The 23,596-nt window shown below is 38.6% G+C and overlaps 1 protein-coding gene across 2 annotated transcripts in view; it reads left to right on the plus strand.

Moving 5' to 3' along the window:
• The window catches only part of IntS1 (integrator complex subunit 1), a 480,230-nt gene that overhangs the window by 201,046 nt on the left and 255,588 nt on the right, over positions 1-23,596 (plus strand). For both annotated transcript variants that reach the window (XM_067153509.2, XM_067153510.2), the window contains exon 14: positions 10,005-10,157. In XM_067153509.2, the coding sequence (XP_067009610.2) occupies positions 10,005-10,157 (153 nt within the window). The remainder of the gene's footprint in view (positions 1-10,004; positions 10,158-23,596) is intronic.

Here is a 23,596-nt window from a genome sequence, read left to right on the forward strand (position 1 = left end):
ATTGCTAGCTTGGTTTCTTCCCACATTTTAATTGATGTCCACATTCCCGTTTCTGCCCATCTGTAGTTTTCTTTGCATCTGGTCTCTATACTCTTCCTCCTTCTCATCCCTTAACAGCTCTACATTATAGACCTTGCTCTGCTCAGCTCTGTCCCTGGGTTTAATTGCCTGTCTTTCTTGGAACTTGATCCTCACTAGTATGTGATCTGAATCACTGTCTGCACCATGCGTGCTTCTCACATCCATAATATTGGAGGCATGTCATGCATCTATCAGCACAGGGTCTATCTGGTTCTTTGTCAGACCATCTGGTGATATCCAAGTCTCTTTATGGGGAAAACATGTGCTCTTAATCACCAGCTCCTTGCTAAAGGCAAAATCAGTCAAATTCCATCCGTTCTCATTGGATTCTTGGTGTTTACTGTGATATCCTGCCACTGTGTGGTTTTCTTTCTCTTTGCCTACTTTGGCATTGTAATCCCCTAGGACAACTTAACATCATACTTGGGCAACTTGTCATATGCTTGCTCCATTTTTTCATTGAACTGTTCTTTCTCTTCCCCTTCGGCATCCTCTGTTGGTGCATGGACACTAATTAGTGATATGTTGGCAGATCTCCTTTTCAATCTTAACCGTCATAGTCTGAGGCTTATTGATTCATATTCAGTCGTATTATGACTGATCGATTTCTTGACCATAAACCCTGTTCCTATTCTATTTTCTTCCTCCCCGCTATTGAACAAAATGTAGTGCTGTAGATCTGCCACCTCGATTGTCTTCCATCTTATATTTTGTATAACATCTATGTTATATTTAAGTAATTCCTCCTCCAATTTTCTACTAGCCCCAGCCTGAAAGATACTTCTCACATTCCATGTTCCGATATATCCATATCGTTGTCATTTAGCACGCTTTAGTCATCGTAAGTTTAGGACCGTCCGGTTATCTCTATTTGGTTTCTGAACAATATGTAGTTTTGTGGTGGTGAAGTTGTTAGCCCCACGCACCAACCCCCAACCTGGAGGACCAGGGTATCACTCTTAGCCTGGATCATCACCTTAGACCTGTCCGGCTTGTGTGGCCCTACTAGGAGCATATGCTCCCGCCGGCGTAGCTCTAAGGATCATTTGAACACGCAAGCCTCCAAAACACCCGGCAAAATGTATTTTGCCTTTGTCAAGGTGGTGATACCATCGGGAGGACGGAGATGACTTTGCTTTTTAAATACTAGTACTCGTGTTTATTATTGTTTGTTTATTCATACCCTCTGTTTTGTAATTCAGTGACCATGGAATGGCTCGTGATGTGTAAATTACCATATATTTATTTTTTACTGTATACTTTTGTTGTTATTAATACTACATATCCCTTAAAATGTAAATAAACTAACATTAAATATAGTAAATTATGCTTATTTCATTGCATATTGTTATGGCAACATGACATCTTTATGATGTAGATACAGTATAAAAGTATTTCTTCCCAAATAGATTTGTTACACACCCCCATGGATGAGGGACGCAGGCGAAGAATATACCCACGGTATCCCCTGCCAGTTGTAAGAGGTGACTAAAAGGGGTGACGAAGGGATGATTGTATTAGAACCATGAAACTACTTGTGATTAGTACCATCACATGGAGAACACCATGGGTCGCCTTTACTTGCGAGTAGTACCACTATGTTAGGTACACAATAGGTTTGTGATTAGTAGCAACATAAGGTGAGAGTATGGGTTTTCCAGTACCCGTGATTAGTACCGTTGTGAGAAACACCGCGTGTCTGGGCGTTGCCTGTGATTAGTGCCACTATATCAGCGGCACCATGGGAGGAACACCATGGAAATACTGGCACCCGTGATTAGTTCACTTAGGTGAGGAACACCATGGGTTTGCGTTGCCTATGAGTGGCGCCATTATGTGAGAAACACCATAGTTCTTTGTTACCTGTACAAAGTAGAATACTTGTGAGTAGTACCATAATGTGTTAAACACCGTGAGTCTACACTATTTCTGATTAGTACCGCACCATGACAAATACCATGGTTCTACTTTATTAGCGGTAAGTACCATTATGAGGGGCTGTTGACCTGAATTTTGGACTCCTTTAGACAACACGCATCCTCGATTCAGGATTGTGCTTTAGAGGCAGTTCCTTGGTCAGTAGTACTATTGTTTATGATAGCTTCTGAACTGGATCCACTGATTGTTTTAAATTCATATCCATCCATTCTTAATCATCTTGTTTTTTTTATTCTGGTCAGTGGATGATTTTGAACTTTTAAATTGTCATTATAATGCATCTCATTTTGTACCATTAGGGGCTGTTGACCTAGATGTTAGGCCCCTTTAAACAACAAGCATCATCATCATCATCATCATCAGATTTTACTAAGATACATAATGTTCTTATATATATGTATAATTGAAGAACTGAAGATCCATATACAGGTAAGTGGGTCGCCTTGTGGTAGAAGTTGAAACTGTGTAAGAGAGCAAGCTCATGTGGTAGGCCTATTACGCGTCATAAGAAACTGAGTGAACTGGCTGTGCAGTTCGATGACATTGCTGTGAGCTTGCTTTCAGGAGATGGTGGATTCAAGCCCCACAGTCGGCAGGTCTGAAGTTATAATGCCAATTTAAATGGTTCGTTATTGGACATTATACATTTTCCAGTTAATTCATTCCTGGTTGCCGGCATTTCGCCCCCGTGTGCTAGGTGGGCTCATCAATTGGTACGTAGCACACCTACCAAGATGCTGGCTAGTGCATATCATGGAGGCCACTGCGTAGGCTACTTGTGTTGTTTTTTTTTTCTTCCTGTGGTTCCCTAATTTTCATTTCGGGCTAATGCTGTGATTGTACCTTTATTAAGGCAACAACCGCTTATTTTCATTTTAAGTCCTAGCCCTCTTTCCTATCCCATTCTTGCCTTACAACCTGTTTTCATGTGATTTAAGCCAATATATATGTAAAAATCTGGTGATGTTATTTGACTCATTAGCGTCCCTGTACCTTTCCTGGGTTTCCTTAATGTTGTAAGCTTAAGATACACCAAGTTGCAAGCTGAAAATATGTTTAAAATGCCCCCATCCCCTATTGCTTATTGAAGAAAGAAGACAGCATCCAAGCAAAAGGAAGGACACCGGGCTGAGTGCCTCGGACAGCTGAGGCACTGGCCTTCTGACCTCAACTTGGCAGGTTTGATCCTGGCTCGGTCCGGTGGTGTTTGAAGGTACTCAAATACATCAGTCTCATGTCCATAGATTTACTGGCACGTAAAAGAACTCCTGCAGGTCAAAATTCTGCCACCTTGGCACCTCCGAAAAACGTAAAAGTACTTAGAGGGATGTAAAACTATCAGCATTATTATTAAAAGGAAGGACAGATATGTCCTATGCGGTAAGTCCTTGAACTTATAGAAATTGCAATGTATTATACAATCTAGATTCTTTCTGCCTTTCCCCTCCCTCCTCCCCATGCCTTTAAAAATACAGTTTTAGTAATGTGTACATCAGAATAAAGGCAGGAAATGTTTAAAATTAATTTAAGCGAGTGAAGGAGAGAATGTTTGACTAGCTCAGGTTGGTGGGTTCGAGTCTGGGGGTATCTGAAAGTGCTCAAATATGCCAGTCTCATGTCTAGATCTACCGGTACATAAAATAACTCTTGCGGGACGAAATTCTGGCACCTCGGCATATATGAAAACGATAGAAGTATATAGTAGAACTAATATTCAATTCTGTAGTGAGCTTGAAAGCTGACCTAATTTCCGTTCACGGAGCTTGGCATATTAGCATTTCTATATGTTTCCTGGATAAGCTTGAAGACATAACCAGCCTGCAACTTTTGAAAATCACACTACAAAGACTTATTCAATAAATTGCATCGTTTAACACGCCGCTCTTTTCAAAAATATGGTTATAGTACGCCTACTGTGTATCAAAATAAAGACAGATATATGTAACATTAATTTGCGTGAGGAAGTGCGTTTATTTCCTTAATTCCTCATTGAGCGTGGAAACCGACTTAATTATGAATATCTTGATTTATTTCATCTTAACTTTTATCATTTACTAGGGTAGGGAAACATTCATTATCGGTGTTTACATTGAGGTTAGTTCGTTATGGTTATGTCTGGCGATTTTAATATGTAACCAGGCAGGTTGGCAGCAGTAATCAGCCATTACAAAAAAGAGAAAAGAAGAGCATCGGGCGGCGATATTTACTTTCTGGGGTATTGCCTTACGTGGCGATTACTATAACCTTGGCTATATTGTACAGAAATGCTAAAATTGCTACGTATATCCCAAACAGTACATATTTTCAAATTTGAAATCCCGAAGTATTAGTACAGTAGAACCTCGATAATTCAAAATCAGTTACTTCAAAATCCCAGAAACATGAGATACTGGATGTTATTTAAATGGTTTAATTCGAAATACGAATAATTCGTAATTCGAAGTACAATGTCAGCTCCATTACCGAAATTCAGACTTTTAATTCAAAACTGCCTTTGCATTTGAAAACAATAGTATGTCACAGAGTAATTTAAATTCAAAATTTATCCACGTCATGATAGAACGTGTGTTCCAGAACGTGGAGGTGTAGCTTTCTGCACTTACTCACTTCACTGTGGTTTTTTTTTTCCTTTTCTTTTTTTTTTTTTTTTTTCTTAAAGTCGCACCGACACAGATATGTCTTATGGCGACGATGGGATAGGAAAGGTCTAGGAAGTGGAAGGAAGCGGCCATGGCGTTAATGAAGGTACAGCCCCGGCATTTGCCTGGTGTGAAAATGGGAAACCACGGAAAACCATCTTCAGGGCTGCCGACAGTGGGGCTCGAACCCACTATCTCCCGATTACTGGATACTGGCCGCACTTAAGCGACTGCAGCTATCGAACTCGGTAGCTTCGCTGTGTCTACAGTGTGCTTCATAATTGCGAAGTTGAATGAAATCGGAATTCTTTTGTATTCAACGTTTTAAGGAACGCCATAATATCACGCAACAGGCAGTGTGCGATAAAACAGAATCCGCGAACGGTGGCGATGCCGACAGTTGTCGAAAAAGCGTGGCTCATATAATCAGTTCATAGGCGCCGAACAATATTATCATTGCCGATGAAACTGCATTGCTTTCTTTAAATGCCGAGCCCAAACGGTCTTATGGTTTTAAAGGAGAAAGTGCCAGCCGGTCATTGTACTGTGTTGCAATGCACATGGAAGCGAGAAACTTTATCCCCTTGTCATAGGGAAGTTCAATAAGCCACAATGTTTTAAGGGCGTCGGGCACTTTCCGTGCAAGTACAAGGCATCTGAAAATGCAAACAGTATAGTAACCCAAAAAATAATGCATTTGCACAGGGGAACCAGCATAATTTATCTTCGTCTTTTTTTCTTTCGTTGCATGAGGTTATGTTTATCAGTGATTTATCCAAGTGCATTATTTGATCATTGTAAACGCACCTTGTTGGATACATTTCGGAAATAGTTTTTTCCATGGCATTTGAAAGGTTTAAACTGTGAATCGAGGTGATTGCATGTATTAATGGGTCTTAGAATACTTTGTGACGCGGCTAGTGTTTTCATTTCTGATGTACGAGAGAAGTGCCAGGGCGGGAAATCGTACAAGGATAGAGTCATAGGAAAGTTCTATTAGCCACGATGTTTTAAGAGCATCTGGTACTTTTTGTGTAAGTACAAGGCATCTAAAATGCATACAGTACAGTAATCCAATGAATAAAGCACGTGCACAATGGAGCCAGCATAGATTTCTCCTCGTCTTTGAATCGTGCTTTTTTTCTTTTTCTTACTTTCGTTGTGTGAGGGTATGTTATACCAGTGAGTTATCCAAGTGCATTATTTGAATACTGTAAATGCACCTTTTTGGATACATTTTGGAAATAGTTTTTTTTTTCTTGGCATTTGAAACGTTTAAACTGTGAATTAAGGTTTACTGCATACAGTAACGGGCCTTAGAATATTTTGTAACACGGCAAGGGTTGGCATTTCTGAATTGCGAATTGGCGGTTAGTTTGAAATCACGTAATTCGAGGTCCGATTTTTTTAGTCCCAACGACTTTTAATTAACAAGGTTTTACTGTAGTGACATTTTTTGTTAGAAACACTGTCAAATGCGGCTCAATATTGAGAATATCACGATTAACTTGCGTAGAAAGGTCAATTAAACATCAGTTAAATATGTACAATGTAACTGACATTTGAATATCATTCCCTACTTATCTCTCTTAGTGGAAAATGATACTTCTGACTACCTTGTTTATCATTCCAGAATCACAGGGAATCACGTCTCACAGTAAAACTGCAACGTTTCACCTGCCAAACAGATAAGTTCAAACTCTAGCACCAATAATATGAATATGAACTGAAACACATTATAGAATAAACACGACCACAGGCCAGACAAGGACAATCTCTACATCGTCTCTCTTTGTCAGTCCCAGTATTCTACATCCTTTTTTCTTCTCAGTCCCCAAAGAGCTCATGTGTGCTTTCCTCCTTCATCTGGAGGCAGGCTTCCAAATTCGTTGAGGTGCCAGTTTGAGAGATCTTCATTGTTGCTGTGGGAAGTGTGGGTTAAGAAGAAACAAATACAGGAGGTAAAAGACTTGGAACATACGACAAACATAGGCAGAGGAAATAGAAAAACAAAGCTTGATGTACAGAGACATCATAGAGAGCAAATTAGAGGAAGGTTATGTATGGCAGATTTGAAGACACTTTATGGTTATTGGTCCATTGGCAGAGAATATCATCAGGCAGGGCTGAGTGGCTCAGACAGTTGAGGTGCTGGCCTTCTGACCCCAACTTGGCTCACTCCGGTGGTATTTGAAGGTGCTCAGATATTCAGTCTCATGTCAGTAGATTTACGGATGTGTAAAAGAACTGTGGAACAAAATTCCAGCACCTAGGCGCCTTCGAAAACTGTAAAAGTATTTAGTGGGACGTAAAATTATTAGTCTACTAATTTCATACCACGCCATCTCTTCACTGACAGCTCGAATGATACCACATATTTAAATTATTTAAAGAAGGAGTAGTCAGACTTTTCAATACATTACATTAAAAATTTAACTCCAAGAGAAATCAGTACACTTAAATGATGCTTTGTATCAGAAGACCTCAAGACTATTTTAAACGTGTTTTCTTCTGGTCTTATCTTAATGAACATTGTCTATCATTTTTTAATACTAGTTACTCTGTACAGTTGGATTTGACAGAAAAGGACTAGAAAAGTCGTACAGTCTTCCTATTATCATGCACGCCTTATTTTATACTTCTTTGATGCAGCTTCCATGCCACCCTATCCTGTGCTAACCTTTTCTATGTAACTACTGCTTCCTAAATCTGCTTGGGCTACCCCTACCATTCTTAACTCCTACGCTTCCCTAAAAAAAGATTGGATAAGTCCTGAGTGTCTTAAGATGTGCCCTATCATTCAATCTCTTCTTCTCGTCAAATTTAGGCAACGCTTCTCACCAATTCAATTCAGTATCTCTTCATTCGTGATTCGATCTACCCATCTGACCTTCAGCATTCTTCTGTAACACTACATTTCAAAAGCTCCTATTGTTTTTCTTTCTGAGCTAGTTATCGTCCATATTTCACTTCCATACATTTCCATACTCCAGACGAAAGTCTTCAGAAACATCTTTCTAATTCCTACATCAATGTTTGAGGTGAGCAAATTTCTTAAGAAAGACCTTCCTTGCCTGTGCTAGTCTTCATTTCATGCCCTTCTTACTTCTGCCATCGTTACTTATTTTACTACCCAAGTAAGAATATTCATCTACTTCCTTTGAGACTTCCTGCGTCACCTGACTTTGTTCGACTGCACTCCATTAGTTTTGTTTTGGACTTATTTATTTTAATCTTGTATTCCTTCACCAAGACTCTGTCCATACTGCTCAGAAATTTCTCCAGATCTTCTGCAGTCTCAGATAAAATAACAATATCATCAGCAAATCTAAGTTGTTTTGATTTCATCTCCTCGGATTGTGATTCCCTTTCCAAATTCCTCTTTGATCTCCTTTTCTGCCTGTTCTGTATAAACATAGAAAAAGATAGGGGATAAACTGCAGCCTTGCCTCACTGCTTTCTGGATTGCAGCTTCTTTATCAAAACCCTCGATTCTTATCATTGCAGACTGATTTTTATACAGATTGCAGATAATTCTTCTTTCTCGGTATGTGATCCCTATCACCTTGAGAATGTTAGATAGCTTGATTCAATCAACATTATTGGATGTTTTTTCTAGATCTACGAACGCCATGTACGTGGGCTTGTCCTCCTTAAGTTGGCCCTCTAAGATCAGACGTAAGGCCAGGATTGCTTCACGTATTCCTACATTTCTTCTGAAGCCAAACTGATCTTCTCCTAACTCAGTTTCAACTTATCATTCTATTCTTCTGTAAATAATGTGTGTGAACATTTTGCAGGTGTGAGATACTGAACTAATGGTGCTGTAGTTTTCACACTTGTCAGCGGCTTACTTGGGAATAGGTATAACAACATTCTGCCGAAAATCAGATGGCACTTCTACTGTCTGCTACATCTTACACACTAAACGGAATAACCTCTCCGACTGGTTTCTCCGAAGGCAGTTGTTAATTCTGACTGTATGTCGTCAATTCCAGGTGCCTTGTTCCTATTTAGGTCTTTCAAAGCTCTGTCGAATTCTGACCTCAAATTGAGTCCCCCATGTCATCAGCATCAATAGCAGAACCCTATCATCTACTTCTTACCTTGATACAATTGTTGGATATATTTCTGCCATCTTTCTGCCTTGTCTTCTTTCCCTAGAAGTGGTTTTCCATTTGACCCTGTAATATTCATACACCTAGTTTTTCTTTCTCCAGAGGTTTCGTTGCTGTTCCTGTATGCAGCATCTACTGTTTCTAGGACCATACAACCTTCACTATACTTGCACTTCTCTTTCAGGCATTCTTCCTTAGTTGTCCTGCACTTTCTATACACTTCATTCTTTATTCGCCTGTATTCTTTTCTGCCCTTCTCATTTTTTGCATTACTGTACTTTTAGTGTTTGTCAGTCAGCTCTAGTATCTTCTGAGTTATCCGTTTATTCTTAATCGATCTTTCGCTTCCTTCTAACCTTTCTTCAGCAGCCCTACTGATCTCATTCTTCACGACTGTTCATTCTTCATCTGTTGTGTTTTCTTCAGCCTTTTCATTTAGTCCTTGTTCAATATGTTCCTTGTAACACTTCCTTAGTCTTTCTTTCAACTTGTTAGGTCCCATCTCCTTGTATTCCTTCCTTTTTTCAATTTCTTCAACTTCCTTCGGATGGCATTTCATGACAAACAGATTGTGGACAGCGTCCACGTCTACTCCTGGGAAACGTTTTTGCAATCCAACACGTGGTTTTTGAATCCCTGCTTAAACATAATAAAGTCTATTTGATACCTTCCAGTTTCTCCAGGTCTCATCCATGTAAACAGCCGTCATTTGTGATGTTTGATCCAAATATGATCAAGGAATAAATTATGATCAGTGCAGAATTCAACCAGAATTCAGTTCTTTATCCCAGTCAAAATTCTCCTACTGTGTTACCTTCTCTTCCTTGGCCTACCACTGCATTCCAGTCTCCCGTCACAATTAGATTCTCATCACCTTTTACATATTGTATTGAATCTTCTTTCATATCTTTTCCAATTATTTCATCCGCTGAACTAGTAGGCACATAGACCTGCACTGTTGCGGAGGGCATTTGGCTTGGTATCTCTCTTGACAATAATCCTTTCACTATGCTGGTTGTAGTAGCTTACTCGCTGCCATCATGTTCAGATTTTGAAGTTGGTTGGCCATTTTTGTTCTGTACTTTATATCGCTTTGGTATGTACTATACACTATCTAATACGTTGAAAGTTTATTTCGAGTTTGAACTCCAATAGCAATTCATTAGGTTGACTTGTTATCGTAGTATAACAGCTAATGTTTAATGACAGTGGTTTGTGTTTGTTTCAGGTACTGCCCACCCAAGCTCGCCATCACCAATTCGTACTGGAAGGCATGGATCATGCTGCTCATCTTGTCTGCTCATAATCCAGCAACCTTTGGGACTGTGGCCTGGGAGAAATACCCCACCTTGCGGGCTTTCATGGAGATGTCCATTACTAAGTAAGATGCTCATGTATTGCAATAGGATGGCTAGGTCATTACTGCTAGGAAGTAGGAATGGGAAATGCATGCGCAGAAGCTAACGGGCAATGTTAGCAGCCTGATAATACAGATCCCATATTATCATGCTGCTGATTGTACCTCAAATTGGGATTTGATTTCCATCCTTACTTGCCTTTTCACACAGTCTTCTCACCTCTATGTACAGTCTTAATAGCCCTTTTCATAGCTTTGGAGATCCTTCTACGATTCAGAATTTTAAAACATTGTATATGATCTTTCTGTTCTAAGAACACATCTCTTTGCTTGACTTTTGGGCTTGTTTCCTTTCTTTGAGTGGCTATAGTTCTGTTCAATACAGAATGTGAGGTAGTGACAATCAAACACAAGGACGACGAAACAAATGATGGCACAACACCACAGACACACTGGTTTGATTGCCAGCACTACCACAAGATTGACTAGAGGTCATCCCAGCGCAAAATCACGCCAACTACTTAGGGTAGGCCTCGACTAAAACACAAGTCACAGGACTGGGAAGCGATAGAATCTGGGCAAACCAAGGTTGAAAGAACCGCATTAGAGGGTGGATTGTGGGCAAACAAGGGATAGAACAATTACCTGAAATAACATAAACACCATAAATAGTTTAAACAGCTGAAGATATCTAATAGAAAGAAAATTCAAAGGAGAAAATAATTGGGTAAAAGGTTTTAAAATATTAGAAATTAAAATATTAAAAATTAATGAACTGGAAGAAATACCCCATCTTGCGGGCTTTCATGGAGATGTCCATTACTAAGCAAGATGCTCAGAATGTATTGCAATAGGATGGCTAGGTCATTACTGCTAGGAAGTAATGAAAAGGAGAAAATCATGAACACTAGTAGAGTTGCACACCTTTCAGAAATAAACCAATACATTAAATCTAACCATTTTCATAATAGGGTTTTCAAATTTTCATGTTTACCTTTTTCACAACAAGATAATTTTAGCTTACCTCTTTCAAATATAATTAAGGCCTTGAAAGATGGAGAGAATCCTCAAATTAAAAAAATTTTAGAAAGAGTACAATTCCTGTAGAACACTGAAATGCCCAAATTTAAAGACAAGACTTTCCTTAACCCTTTGATTTTACCAAATAAATACATACACACAACAATAACAAGCCGACGTCAAGAATTGATGCTACCAGAACAATAGACAATAATGAAAGTTGCGATGAAATATCATAGATAAGATCAAGGTAAGACTATCTAATGGTCTCAAGATTGATATAACAATGCATACAAGGCCAAGACGCCAGGTACATGAAAATCATCATCATCATCATCATCCTCATTTTCCCATTTCCAGGTGACACTGGGTGGGAGCAAATATGATTCCTCTCCACTTTGTTCTGTCGTTCCACCCTCCTCCTTCCGACACGATGTTCCAATGTTAAACCATTTCCATGCCGTCGTTTGGTGGTAGCTTGTCAGTGGCTGACCGAGTCGGTATATACATGAAAATAGAAGGCAAAATAATATTAAGAAAATTAGCAACTTCAGTGTCTCTTAGAAGGAAGAAAATATAATGAATCTACCCAAAAATCATCTTACAACAAATAAGTGTGAGAGAGTGTCCTTAGAAGCTGTAGGCTCGAAACAATTCTATATTTATAATGCTTGGCATACCAGGATTCAGTACGATTTTAATTTTAACCCTTGCAAGTTTTGGGAGTAGACAACCTTAAGAATGTTTGCAGAACCAGTACATGAACCTCAACTAGATTTTATGAGTTTTTGACAGAACACAATTTTTATTATTACCGTATTTACCTGAATAATGCCCGCACCCTCATTTTAAGTAGGCCTACTTGCTTGACAGGTATTTCATTAATCTGAACTTGCAATAGGCTCGATTCCCTGTAGATGGGAAAATTCGTTGTCTCTTGCATCACTAGAATCCTCTCCTAAATTACTTACAAGTTCGTGGAGTTGGCTTATATCGTAGTTTAATGCTACGTAATCCGAGATAACAGTTAAGCTTGTATTCACCAACAACTTTATCTCGGTTTGAAATTTTACCGGAGTTTGGTTGGCCGGTAAAATGGGAAATCTTAAGATAATAGTCTTCCAAGATGGCTACTGGAATGTCTAATTGCTAGAGAAAATTACAGCGACAAGTAATACGATCAAGATTATGCAATTAACAAACGTCTTAGTACGTGCGGCATATTTCGAGGACTACGACGACCAGACACATTTTAGGTTATCTAAAGCTCCATGATCAAACATAAGCTGGAATTCCCAACCCACAGATAAGCCTAAAATGAAGTCTCGATTATATCTTGTTCGGTACGCGACTGGGTGACTTTTAAATAAATAATGAAGAATTACTGCTTTATAATTTGAAGGAAATATACAATGGGTAGGCCATAATTTATTTCTTATTATCTTTGTTAATGCTTTCTGCCACCAGATTTAATAACAATCACTCTCTCAGAAAGTCATGTTGGGCTTCTTTCTTCGTTTCTGCTCAATAGCCGACATAATTTATACAAATTATTTGCAAACCCCGAATGGAATCAAAAACTTGGTTTACATTTCGATAGCGGCGGCAGCACATAGTCATTTGTTTTCCGTGCGGGCGTGCGTTAGTATGTAAAATTTCCTATTCAAACTCAGATTGAAACGAAAACTTAGTTTGGTAAACCAAGATAATAAATTATGTGGTGAGTGCAGAAGTGAGCGTTATCCGAGATAATGACATCCGAGTTTTCAAAATCTAAGATAACAGTAAAAGTAACTGACGTTGGTGAACACTTCTCACAGGGGTCTGTTTTTACTGGACAGTGTGGTGGATAATTCTTTTTGTGCAATGTAAACACTTGAAATAGACACGCTGGCGAAATCTGATGTTAGTTTTGTGATACAGTAAAACCTCGTTAATTCGAAGTCTTTGTAATACAGAAATCGGACTTCCAATTACGTGATTTTGAATTAACAGCCATCTTGTAATTCAGAAATGCCAACCCTCACCAGTTTTCGTGGATTCTGCTTTTCCACATACTGGCTGCTACGTGATATTGTGGCGTTCCTTAAAACGCTGAATACAAAAGAATTACGATTTCACTATATTTTCAACTATGAAACACTATAGACCAAGCGATTCCAACTGAGGTGCTCCCACGGCCCCGGCCGGCCCCGGCAGCAGCCCCGGTGCTGTGCTATAGCACCGTTGAGGTGGTGGGAGAAGGAGGGGAAGTGACAGAGGCAGAACCACAGGTCATCAAGTCAGCGCGCAGCTTATGAAAACAATATTTATGACAGTTCTGTGAACACATAAACACACAATTTATTCTGTACATACTTTGCGTTTGTCTTAATGTACATTTAGCGTTTAAGTCGATTGCTGACATCGTTTTGCAGCAACTAATTTACCAATAATGGGTACAATCGATTTGGCAGTAGAAATTCTAAGTACAGCCTCTAAGTCCGCATCAGACAAAGAAGTCCTAGTTCTCCATCTATTTAAATTCAGACTTGGAAAACATCTGTTTTTTTTTTGCAATTTTCAGAACGACAATAGCCCATAATGTGCTCAAACTGGCTCAAACTGCACCTTCTAAAGTATTGGGTTCAAGTATCTGTGGGACAGGGAGATAAAATAATTAAAATAGTTATCTTTGTGGGTTATTTTTTGCAATAGGTCTTACGGCAATGATGGAATAGGAAAAGGATATGAATGGGAAGGAAGCGGCCATGGGCTTAATTAAGGAACAGCCCCAGCATTTTCTTGGTTTGAAAATGGGAAACCACGGAAAACCATCTTCAGCGCTGCCGACAGTGGGGTTCGAACCCACTATCTCCCAGATGCAAGCTCACAGCTGAGCACCCCTAACCACGCCGCCAACTCGCCCGGTGTTTTTTCTTAGCAGCACATCTAAGTCTAATTCTGAACAGTTCTTAATAATACAAAACAAAAAATGAAAACAAAACTCCTAAATTTCATGTAAAACTATTCCTAATGAGTAAGTTATTACGTATCTCTGAAGAACTTAGCAATTCCGATTTTAACTTACCAATTTGTTCGGTTCTTGGTGCGCCAACAATGTCATCATAGGTAGAAACATGTTTATTGTTGTAGTGCCATCGCATGGTTGAAGACTTACGCTTAAAATGGCATGACAAATTAAACACTGAGCTTTCTCTTCGGTATTGAGAACAAAATATGAATCCACCCATAAAGGATTAAACAACATTTTTAATGAAGGTGAAACCAACTGCTCCACTGTCTGTTCTATCGAATAGATTCTACTGAGAATGACACACACACACACACACACACACACACACACACACACACACACAACGAGAATGAATATACTGTTTCTTACTCACACATGCACCGACCACTGCGGGGGGTAGGTGGAGAAGGAGGGGAACGGTGCTGCTGAGTGCAGCGCTAGTGCGCCCCGGCACTAAGTGCTAGAGTTGGAAAGGCCTGCTATAGACACACCGAAGTGAGTGAAAGTGCGGAAAGCTCTCCCTGCACGTTCCGGAAGACGTGTTCTATCGTGACGTGGATAAATTTTGAATTTAAATTACTCCATAAAATACTTTGCTATTAAAAAGAAAATCTGAAGTCAGTTTAGAATTAAAAGTCTGAATTGTTTTCCGTTTAAATATGACATATGGGGGCAGTTTTCTTCCATCTACGGTTGCACAAAGCATAACTGTACACTCAGCATCGAAGACTAGGTGAGCCAGGATCGTGTTGGCAACCTTGACGCAAATAAAACCTGCACCCCAATTTCGTGCCTCAAAATTTAAAAAAAAATGCGGGGATTATTCGCGTAAATACAGTAATTGTGACAAATTTAAATACAGGTCTTTCAAAGAAGTTCACACAGAAATAATTTCTGAACATTATTTTGTGAAAATCATTGCTTTCTGGTAAGTAGTAAGTTGAAGTTGTGATTCACAAGATGTCTCTCAAAAATATTAATTTAAAACATCGACGACTGTAGACATGTTGGCGTTTTACTCTCTATAGAAACATACACCGTAGTTTACGTGGATAATGCCCATTGGAGTTAATATTAAGTTGGGAAATACTCAATACAGTTTTGGTCAAAATATTTCCAAGGCTAAATATTACAGTCAACTGCAGGCACTTGGAGTCACACATGAAGTTGCATTTCAAATTGACAAGTTCAAATTAAAACAATACCAAAGAAACAAATTTCAATATAACGCAATTTATACAGGGCTACGCCTTCTTTTCACTATCACCATACGGTGGATTAAAATCATTCTTGCCTGCCGTTATGAATGGCAATTTAGTCCAATCAAGATTTTACAGGTACATCAATTAACCAGTTACAGCCAATAGCTGTCTTGCAGTTCATGGAGCATTGGAAAATGATACATTTTAAATTCCTACATACTAAAATGTCATAGCTGGTGATAATTATACTAATGTCCCTTCAATTATAACGCCGTAAGAAGTAACAAAAAATGCAACTTCTCCTGGACAACAGTTCGTTCCACGTGAAATACAAGCCTGGCTGTACCTCTCGCACTGAGGTAACAAATTATAGCGAGCAGATCCCATCACTTCTACTGGCCTCAGAGGCTCTTAACCCGGGAGCGTGGGTTGCTGACTGCGGTGCCATGCTCCTCACTTTGATCTGTACTATCCAACCTCCCTATTAGAGCATTGGAGGCCTAGGGGGTCTTTTCTTTTGCCGATACCCTCATTTCTCGATGTGTCGTACCTCTTTCATTTCCCCACTGATTAGTGTTAATAGAGGATGGTTGCCAAGTTGTACTTCATATTAGAACAACAACACCCGCATACTAGGGTGAACTCAGAGGCAGGTCATGTGGGAAGAGGAGATGTAGGCTCTCTGCTCTACAGCCCCTGACGAGCTTGTTTCTGCTTCTCAGCTTTGTCAGGAGAGTGGGCATCATCGCTCATTGAGGGGCTCTGACATAAACATCTCTAAGAAAAGTAGTAAATGTAACTTCCCACACCGATTCTGTGTTTGCACGTACACTCGCAGTTAATAGCTACTTTGGCAGTATACCGTTATGTGTATGCTCCCTGCAGTACTACATACAGCATATGTCGAACTTTAATGGAAATTATGTAATGAATTCTGTAAGCCTTAATCTTCCTGACCATTTAAAATTTATGACAAATATTTTGTAAGCTTGTTGTTTTGTGCATCATTGAAGTGAAGAATACAGTAGAACCTCGATTATATGTTCCTGGAAACTACGTTTTCCCATGTTATTCGTTCAAATTACGTGGTACCGCGAGCATCTTAATAAAATCACATTGTAAAAATCCTGCATTATCCGTTCCTCAAAGAAACGATTTCCCAGATCAACCGTCCAGAAATTTCAGTCTCATTAACGCTAAATCCTCGATCACGCATTTTTCAAGAACCTGTATCTCACGAAAGGACGACAATGGCATACTTACAGATCTTGGTGTTAACGTCCCGTCATTGCAGTAATTTGAGGAAGTACTGTACCGTGCTGGAAAAGCGATTGGCGGTAAACTTACATAAGGGACCATCTTAGAATCGCATTTGGGAGGTATTGTTTAGAGAACCCTCAGAAATCATAAAGCAGAGAGTGTCCACAACAATTGGAAGGAGACAGAGCACCTTTCGACAGTCCTACTTGAAGACAGAACGAGTTTCGTCAAATGTTCGTACTTGCAAAACGTCCAGGGTTACATGTTTTATTTTTTTTACTTTGTTCAAGTGTATCGCCAAAAGGATTTTGGCACTTCCCTCAGGGCCCTGTATAGTCACTGGGAATCGAAGCTGTTCCTTCTTAAGTAACACAAGTTTAGTATTTTAATATTATCTTATATGATTATGTTATCGAGACCAGAACAATTGTTGCACCTTACATACATAAAGCCATGGGAGGTTTTGGGACTGCCTATTACTGTTTTGGACCTAATATGAGATTGGGAATTTCACGTTTTTGTGTTAAAATGTTATAAAAACTGCAGTCGTTACATTTAAAAGCTTCATATCATTTCGCAGTCAACCCGACTTGTACAGCGAGCGTGCTTTCCAGCTGAGCTCAAGGTCGCGAATAACTGTAATTTCGGGAGTGTTAATGATATTTTTTTTCTTTCCAATTTGATTGTGATTAGTGATGGACAGAATTGAATATAATGCATTAGAGAACTTGAGGATCGATACATTCCAAACCACATTCTCGAGTTCAGTATAACCTTTAACCCTTTCCGCTCGTGTATCGACCTGAAGTCGACAGCCGTCACTTAGCATTATAGCTTGTGTGTCGACCCTGAGTCGACACAATGTTTTACCGCTCGTTGCTAGGTTACCTGGAATGCCAGAGCTTTTATACTTCGTTTCGTAAGTGCTGGTCCCTTTTGTAAACTGAAAGAAACCAAATATGTGTGTTTTAGTTTCTCTTTGCTTGGCAAATTTTTCTCCGTTTCCTTGACAATGGAAAGCAGTCGTGTGAAGCAATATGGCGGCGCACAGTCTGACCGAAGCTGAGATTCTAGCGTCTATTTTGGCTGATTTTGATGATAGTGACCATGAAAGTGATGAAAGTTTTGAATTTGGTGATGAAAGTGATATATCCGTTCAATCAATCAATCACTACTGATCTGCATTTAGGGCAGTCGCCCAGGTGGCAGATTCCCTCTCTGCTGTTTTCCTAGCCTTTTCTTAAATGATTGCAAAGAAATTGGAAATTTATTGAACATCTCCCTTGGTAAGTTATTCCAATCCCTAACTCCCCTTCCTATAAACGAATATTTTCCCCAATTTGTCCTCGTTTGAATTCCAACGTTATCTTCATATTGTGATCTTTCCTACTTTTAAAGACACTATCCAAACTTATTCGTCTACTGATGTCCTTCCACGCCATCTCTCCACTGACAGCTCAGAACATACCACTTATGATGTAGATATTGATTCTGTTTTCTAGAAACAGAGCCACCCATTCAGTCACTCTTTTGTCAAGTCCAATTGCACTCATTTTTGCCAGTAGTCTCCCATGATCTACCCTATCAAATGCCTTAGATAAGTCAATCACAGTACAGTCCAATTCACCTCATGAATCCAGGATATCTGTTATATCTTGCTGGAATCCTACAAGTTGGGCTTCAGTGGAATAACCTTTCCTAAACTCAAACTGCCTTCTATCAAACCAATTATTAATTTTGCAAACATGTCTAATATAATCAGAAAGAATGCTTTCCCAAAGCTTACATACAATGCATGTCAAACTGACTGGCTTGTAATTTTCAGCTTTATGTTTATCACCCTTTCCTTTATATACAGGGGCTACTATAGCAACTCTCCATTCATTTGGCAAAGTTCCTTCATGCAAACAATAATCAAACAAGTACTTCAGATATGGTACTATATCCCAATCCATTGTCTTTAGTATATCCCCCGAAACCTTATCAATTCCAGCTGCTTTTCTAGTTTTCAACTTTTGTATCTTACTGTAAATGTCATTGCTGTCATAGCTAAATTTTAATACTTCTTTAGTATTAGTCACCTCCTCTATCTGGACATTATCCTTGTAACCAACCATCTTTACATACTGCTGACTGAATACTTCTGCCTTTTGAAGATCCTCGCATACACACTCCCCTTGTTCATTAATTATTCCTGGAATGTCCTTCTTGGAACCTGTTTCTGCCTTAAAGTACCTATACATACTCTTTCATTTTTCACTAAAATTAGTATGGCCACCAATTATGCTTGCCATCATGTTATTCTTAGCTGACTTCTTTGCTAGATTCAATTTCCTAGTAAGTTCCTTCAATTTCTCCTTACTTCCACAGCCATTTCTAACTCTATTTCTTTCCAACCTGCACCTCCTTCTTAGTCTCTTTACTTCCCTGTTATAATATAATGGACTTTTACCATTCCTTACCACCTTTAAAGGTACAAACCTATTTTCACATTTCTCAACAATTGCTTTAAAACCATCCCAGAGTCTGTTTACATTTTTAATTACCGTTTTCCACCGATCATAGTTACTCCCTCATGCCTGTTTTATCAGCCATATGGTACTGCCTAACAGTCCTACTTTTAAGACCTTCCTTTCTTTCACATTTATTTTTAATTATCACAAAAACATCTTCGTGAACACCAATACCATCTATTACTTCAGTTTCTCTGTAGAGCTCTTCTGGCTTTACCAGCACCACATCCAAAATATTCTTCCCTCTAGTTGGTTCCATCACTTTCTGAATCAGATGCCCTTCCCATATTAACTTATTTGCCATTTGTTGGTCATGCTTCCTGTCATTCGTATTACCTTCCCAATTGACATTTGGTAAATTGAGATCACCCGCTCCGGTCACGTTCCTTTCCTTATCGTTTCCCACATAGCTGATTATCTTATCAAATAATTCTGAATCAGCATCTGCGCTACCTTTTCCTGGTCTGTACACTCCAAAGACATCAAATTGTGTATTATCTTTAGAAATGGGCCTTGCGCCTAGAATTTCGGGGTTGTCATCTTTATCTTTTTCGTAACTTGCAAATTCTTCTTTCACGAGAATGAATACTCCCCCTCCTACCATTCCTATCCTATCTCTACGATACACCCTCCAGTTCTGTGAGAAAATTTCTGCATCCATTATATCATTTCTCAGCCATGATTCAACTCCTATTACAATATCTGGTAAGTATATATCTATTAAATTACTTAATTCTATTCCTTTCTTTACAATACTTCTACAGTTGAGCACTAACAGTTTTATGTCATCCCTACTTGATTTCCAGTTCCCTGTTCCCTTAACACAGCTCCCTAGTGCACCCTGTTTCCCTGAATGTACCTCCCTATAACCCTTCTAAACAATTTTCCTAACTTATATGTACCACTGAGGTTTAAGTGAAGGCCATCTGAGCGCAGATCCCTATCTCATACCCACCCATTAGGATCTAGAAATTTCACTCCCAGTTTCCCACATACCCACTCCATAGTCTCATTTAAATCCCCAATCACCTTCCAGTCAGTATCCCTCCTACACAGTATTCCACTGATAACTATCTCCACTTTCTTAAACTTCATCCGTGCTGCATTTACCAGATCCCACACATCCCCAACTATGTTGGTACTTATACCTGCTTGTCTTACGTTGTTAGTGATTCAAGTGATGATATTGATATCAGCATCACGGGAAATCATGGAGGAGGCAACAGTATTGTGACTTGTCCTGGTCCCATTCATACAGTGCTGACTTCAAACATACCTTGGAGATCGTGGAGAATGGGTGATGTAGGATTAGCCAAATTTCCTTACAGATTGGTCAGTGGATTCATAAGTTGTAGCAATATACCTAAAATACAACTAGAGTACTGCTATTTTTTACTGATCAGTTGGTAACCTCTATTGTCCATGAGACAAACAAATTTGCCAAAATGAAAATACAGCAAAATACTCCACTTCAGTAGAGATCTATCTGGTTTCCTTGGAAAGCTGTGACTTTAGAAGAGCTGAAGGCATTTATTGGTGTAATTATCAACATGGGGATGAACAGTAAGGCAGAAATGCAGGATTATTTTAGTGAAGGCTGGTTGGATAAGCAAGCAGGGCTCCATCCAGGAATTTTTTGAACGCTTCCACACACTCAAGACATACCGTTAAGAAAGTGAAAAACATGATTTTGTGTCATGTAAATGCCATACATTCATTAATTCTTTAGTTCCTTGCTGTATATTTTGCTACAACCAGCACTTAATACCAGGTTTTAAAATATGAAGATAGAAATAAATACAAGTTGGGAGAAATCAGGACTTACAATAATTCGAGTGGAAGGGGTTAAAAGTCGATGTAGGCCTAATTTGCACGGCACAAGATTTCCATAAACTGACTACGAACAGTATACCGGTGACCAAATTACAATAGGGAGGTAAGGGTTATTCTGCCCGAAGGCAGGTCCGAACCTCCGCAGAGGTGTTCCTGAGCCGGAGTTTACGTGCAGTAGGGTGGCCAGTTCCTTTCCGCTCCTCCATTCCCTTACCCCCCACCAACAGCGCGTGGCAACCCATCCAACTCCTGACCACGCCCAATGTTGCTTAACTTCGGAGATCTCACGGGATCCGGTGTTTCAACACGGCTACGGCCGTTGGCACCAAATTACAATGGAAGATTAAAAATGGGGGATTGCACCATCATGTTGGGCATTTTTGTATCTAATGTGCTTTATTTTATTAGATTAGAGAATTAAAAACTACTTGTGATTGATTGTAGTTTGGCTTGGCGTTACGGGTATTAGACTTTTTGAAGAGTTTGGCAGATCAAAGTTTTTGAACTGAAAGAAGTTTTCAGAGGAAACTGATGAAGTTTTCCCGGTAAAACTGAATATAAAGTTTTGAGATTTTTAAGTCGCGTACCCGTTATTAATGTTTGAAGCTGGCCTCGCGTTCTAACTTGCCTTCCTCTCACCCAGAGGGCCCGGATTTGATTCCTGGCCAGGTCAGGTATTTTTACCTGGAGGGCTGGTTCCAGGTTCACTCATTCTACGATTACCTTTAATTGAGAATTCAAGGTTATGAATTTCATTATTGGTTCCGTATTGAATTAAGATTACATATAATTTTACAAAGTTTATTCCACCTACTCAATACTGTACAATAATTGCAATGTCTATAAATACATTACTATATTGCACCATCCTGAGGGGATTTCTTTCTTGCACCATATTGGGCGACCCAACAATTGCTCCGTCTATTTTCCCCTCATCCAACCATTACTTCTACGGATCATTAAATGGATCAATGCATTTAAGAAAAACGATGCTAAGTGTCGGTAGCTATGCTCGCTTCTAACATTCATTGAATAAACAGTATCCGCATCATAAAATTTAAGCGATATCGCAATCTTAATTTCTCATATCACATTTATCGATAGGATAATCCTTAAATTGCCACGCGACACCTCTCAGGGATAATTAAAATACATGTGTGAATAGTATTATTTTTACGTGAGGTCAACTGGGAAACCGCATTTCCTTTTTAATAAATTACCATCGATACCATCCATCCATCCATCAGAGTCAATGTTAAGTTGTCCAAGTCCAATCATTCAAAGAACAGAAGAAAAAATATATTTTTTAAAAAATTAATTCAAAATCATCTATACCATAATGATATTAGCCTATCTTCAAAAATAACCTCTAAATTGAATAATCTATAGTTTATTTCATGATTCTAGAATCATAAAAGAAAATCTGATAACATTTATTTACATCAGTTATCTTCCTCCTCTCTATATGGAAAAAATTTAAATTTAATCTATCTACAATCTGATTCAACTGATCCTCTTGCACTTATTATCCGCATCATAAAAATAAAGAAGAAATTCTCTTAATCACATAAATCGTAGGTACACATTCTATCTGTTGAAGATGTAGTTAAATATTCTCTGAAATTAATTATCTCATAATAATAATGACAATTAATTGATAAGCAGAAAAAATTAATATTGGTTAAAAAAAACTAAGTCCCTAAGCCTTAGTAAACTTCATAATAAATATGCTTAATCTGAGTCCATCAGCTCTTGTTTATTTCTAAAAAAAAAAAAAAAAAAATGCTTATTTTCGTCGATATTAAAATGATATTCTGTCACTAACACATGTATATCTTCCAATATTATAACGTCAGCAGTTGCAAGTAAGTTCCAAGTATATAACAGCTCAAAATGGCTATTTCAAATATATATTGATCATTAAATGAAAAATATTGGTCGCTTTGACCATGTCATTTGGTTAAAATATTCAGATAACATCCAAAAATTAAATGTAGGTATCGTATAAAGAACAATTATTATCGTAGTTCAAATAGAAAATATACCTATCTTGATTTATGGTTTCACCAATGTCCAATCAAGTATCATAAAATTCGTAGGAATGTATTTGGTAACCTATTTTATTTAATTGTGGTAGAGATTCAAATTATGAAGTTGCTCTATCAATTAAAGACATTCTCAATACCAAACTTCAAATAACATTCAGTACAACGTTGACATATTCTCTATGAAGACAACAAGTTTCCCCTTATTTATTTCTTATTTGGATATTTAATCTGAAGACAGTTTACGGTAACCCACATACGAAATCTACGATGTATTTCATTGTATTCAAGTACCACTATCCCAATATATCTCGCATTACCATTTTAATATCTTGCCGCATATGTCAAACATCACCATTGGCTAGTAATACGTCGTATTTACCACCAAAATTATCCATAAGCATATCTATCTCTCCATTTACCAATATTAATTACCATAATATCTCGTCATTCATTCCCATAATATCTCGTCATTCATTCCCATAAATATATCTCAGCGAATAATTATTCGTAAAACCACATCAACATGTCACTCAAATCCTAACTTCCCTACGTAAACATTTATCATTTCCAA

The sequence above is a fragment of the Anabrus simplex genome, chromosome 9 (genome assembly GCF_040414725.1).
Source record: "Anabrus simplex isolate iqAnaSimp1 chromosome 9, ASM4041472v1, whole genome shotgun sequence".
NCBI classification, from domain to species: Eukaryota; Metazoa; Arthropoda; class Insecta; order Orthoptera; family Tettigoniidae; genus Anabrus; species Anabrus simplex.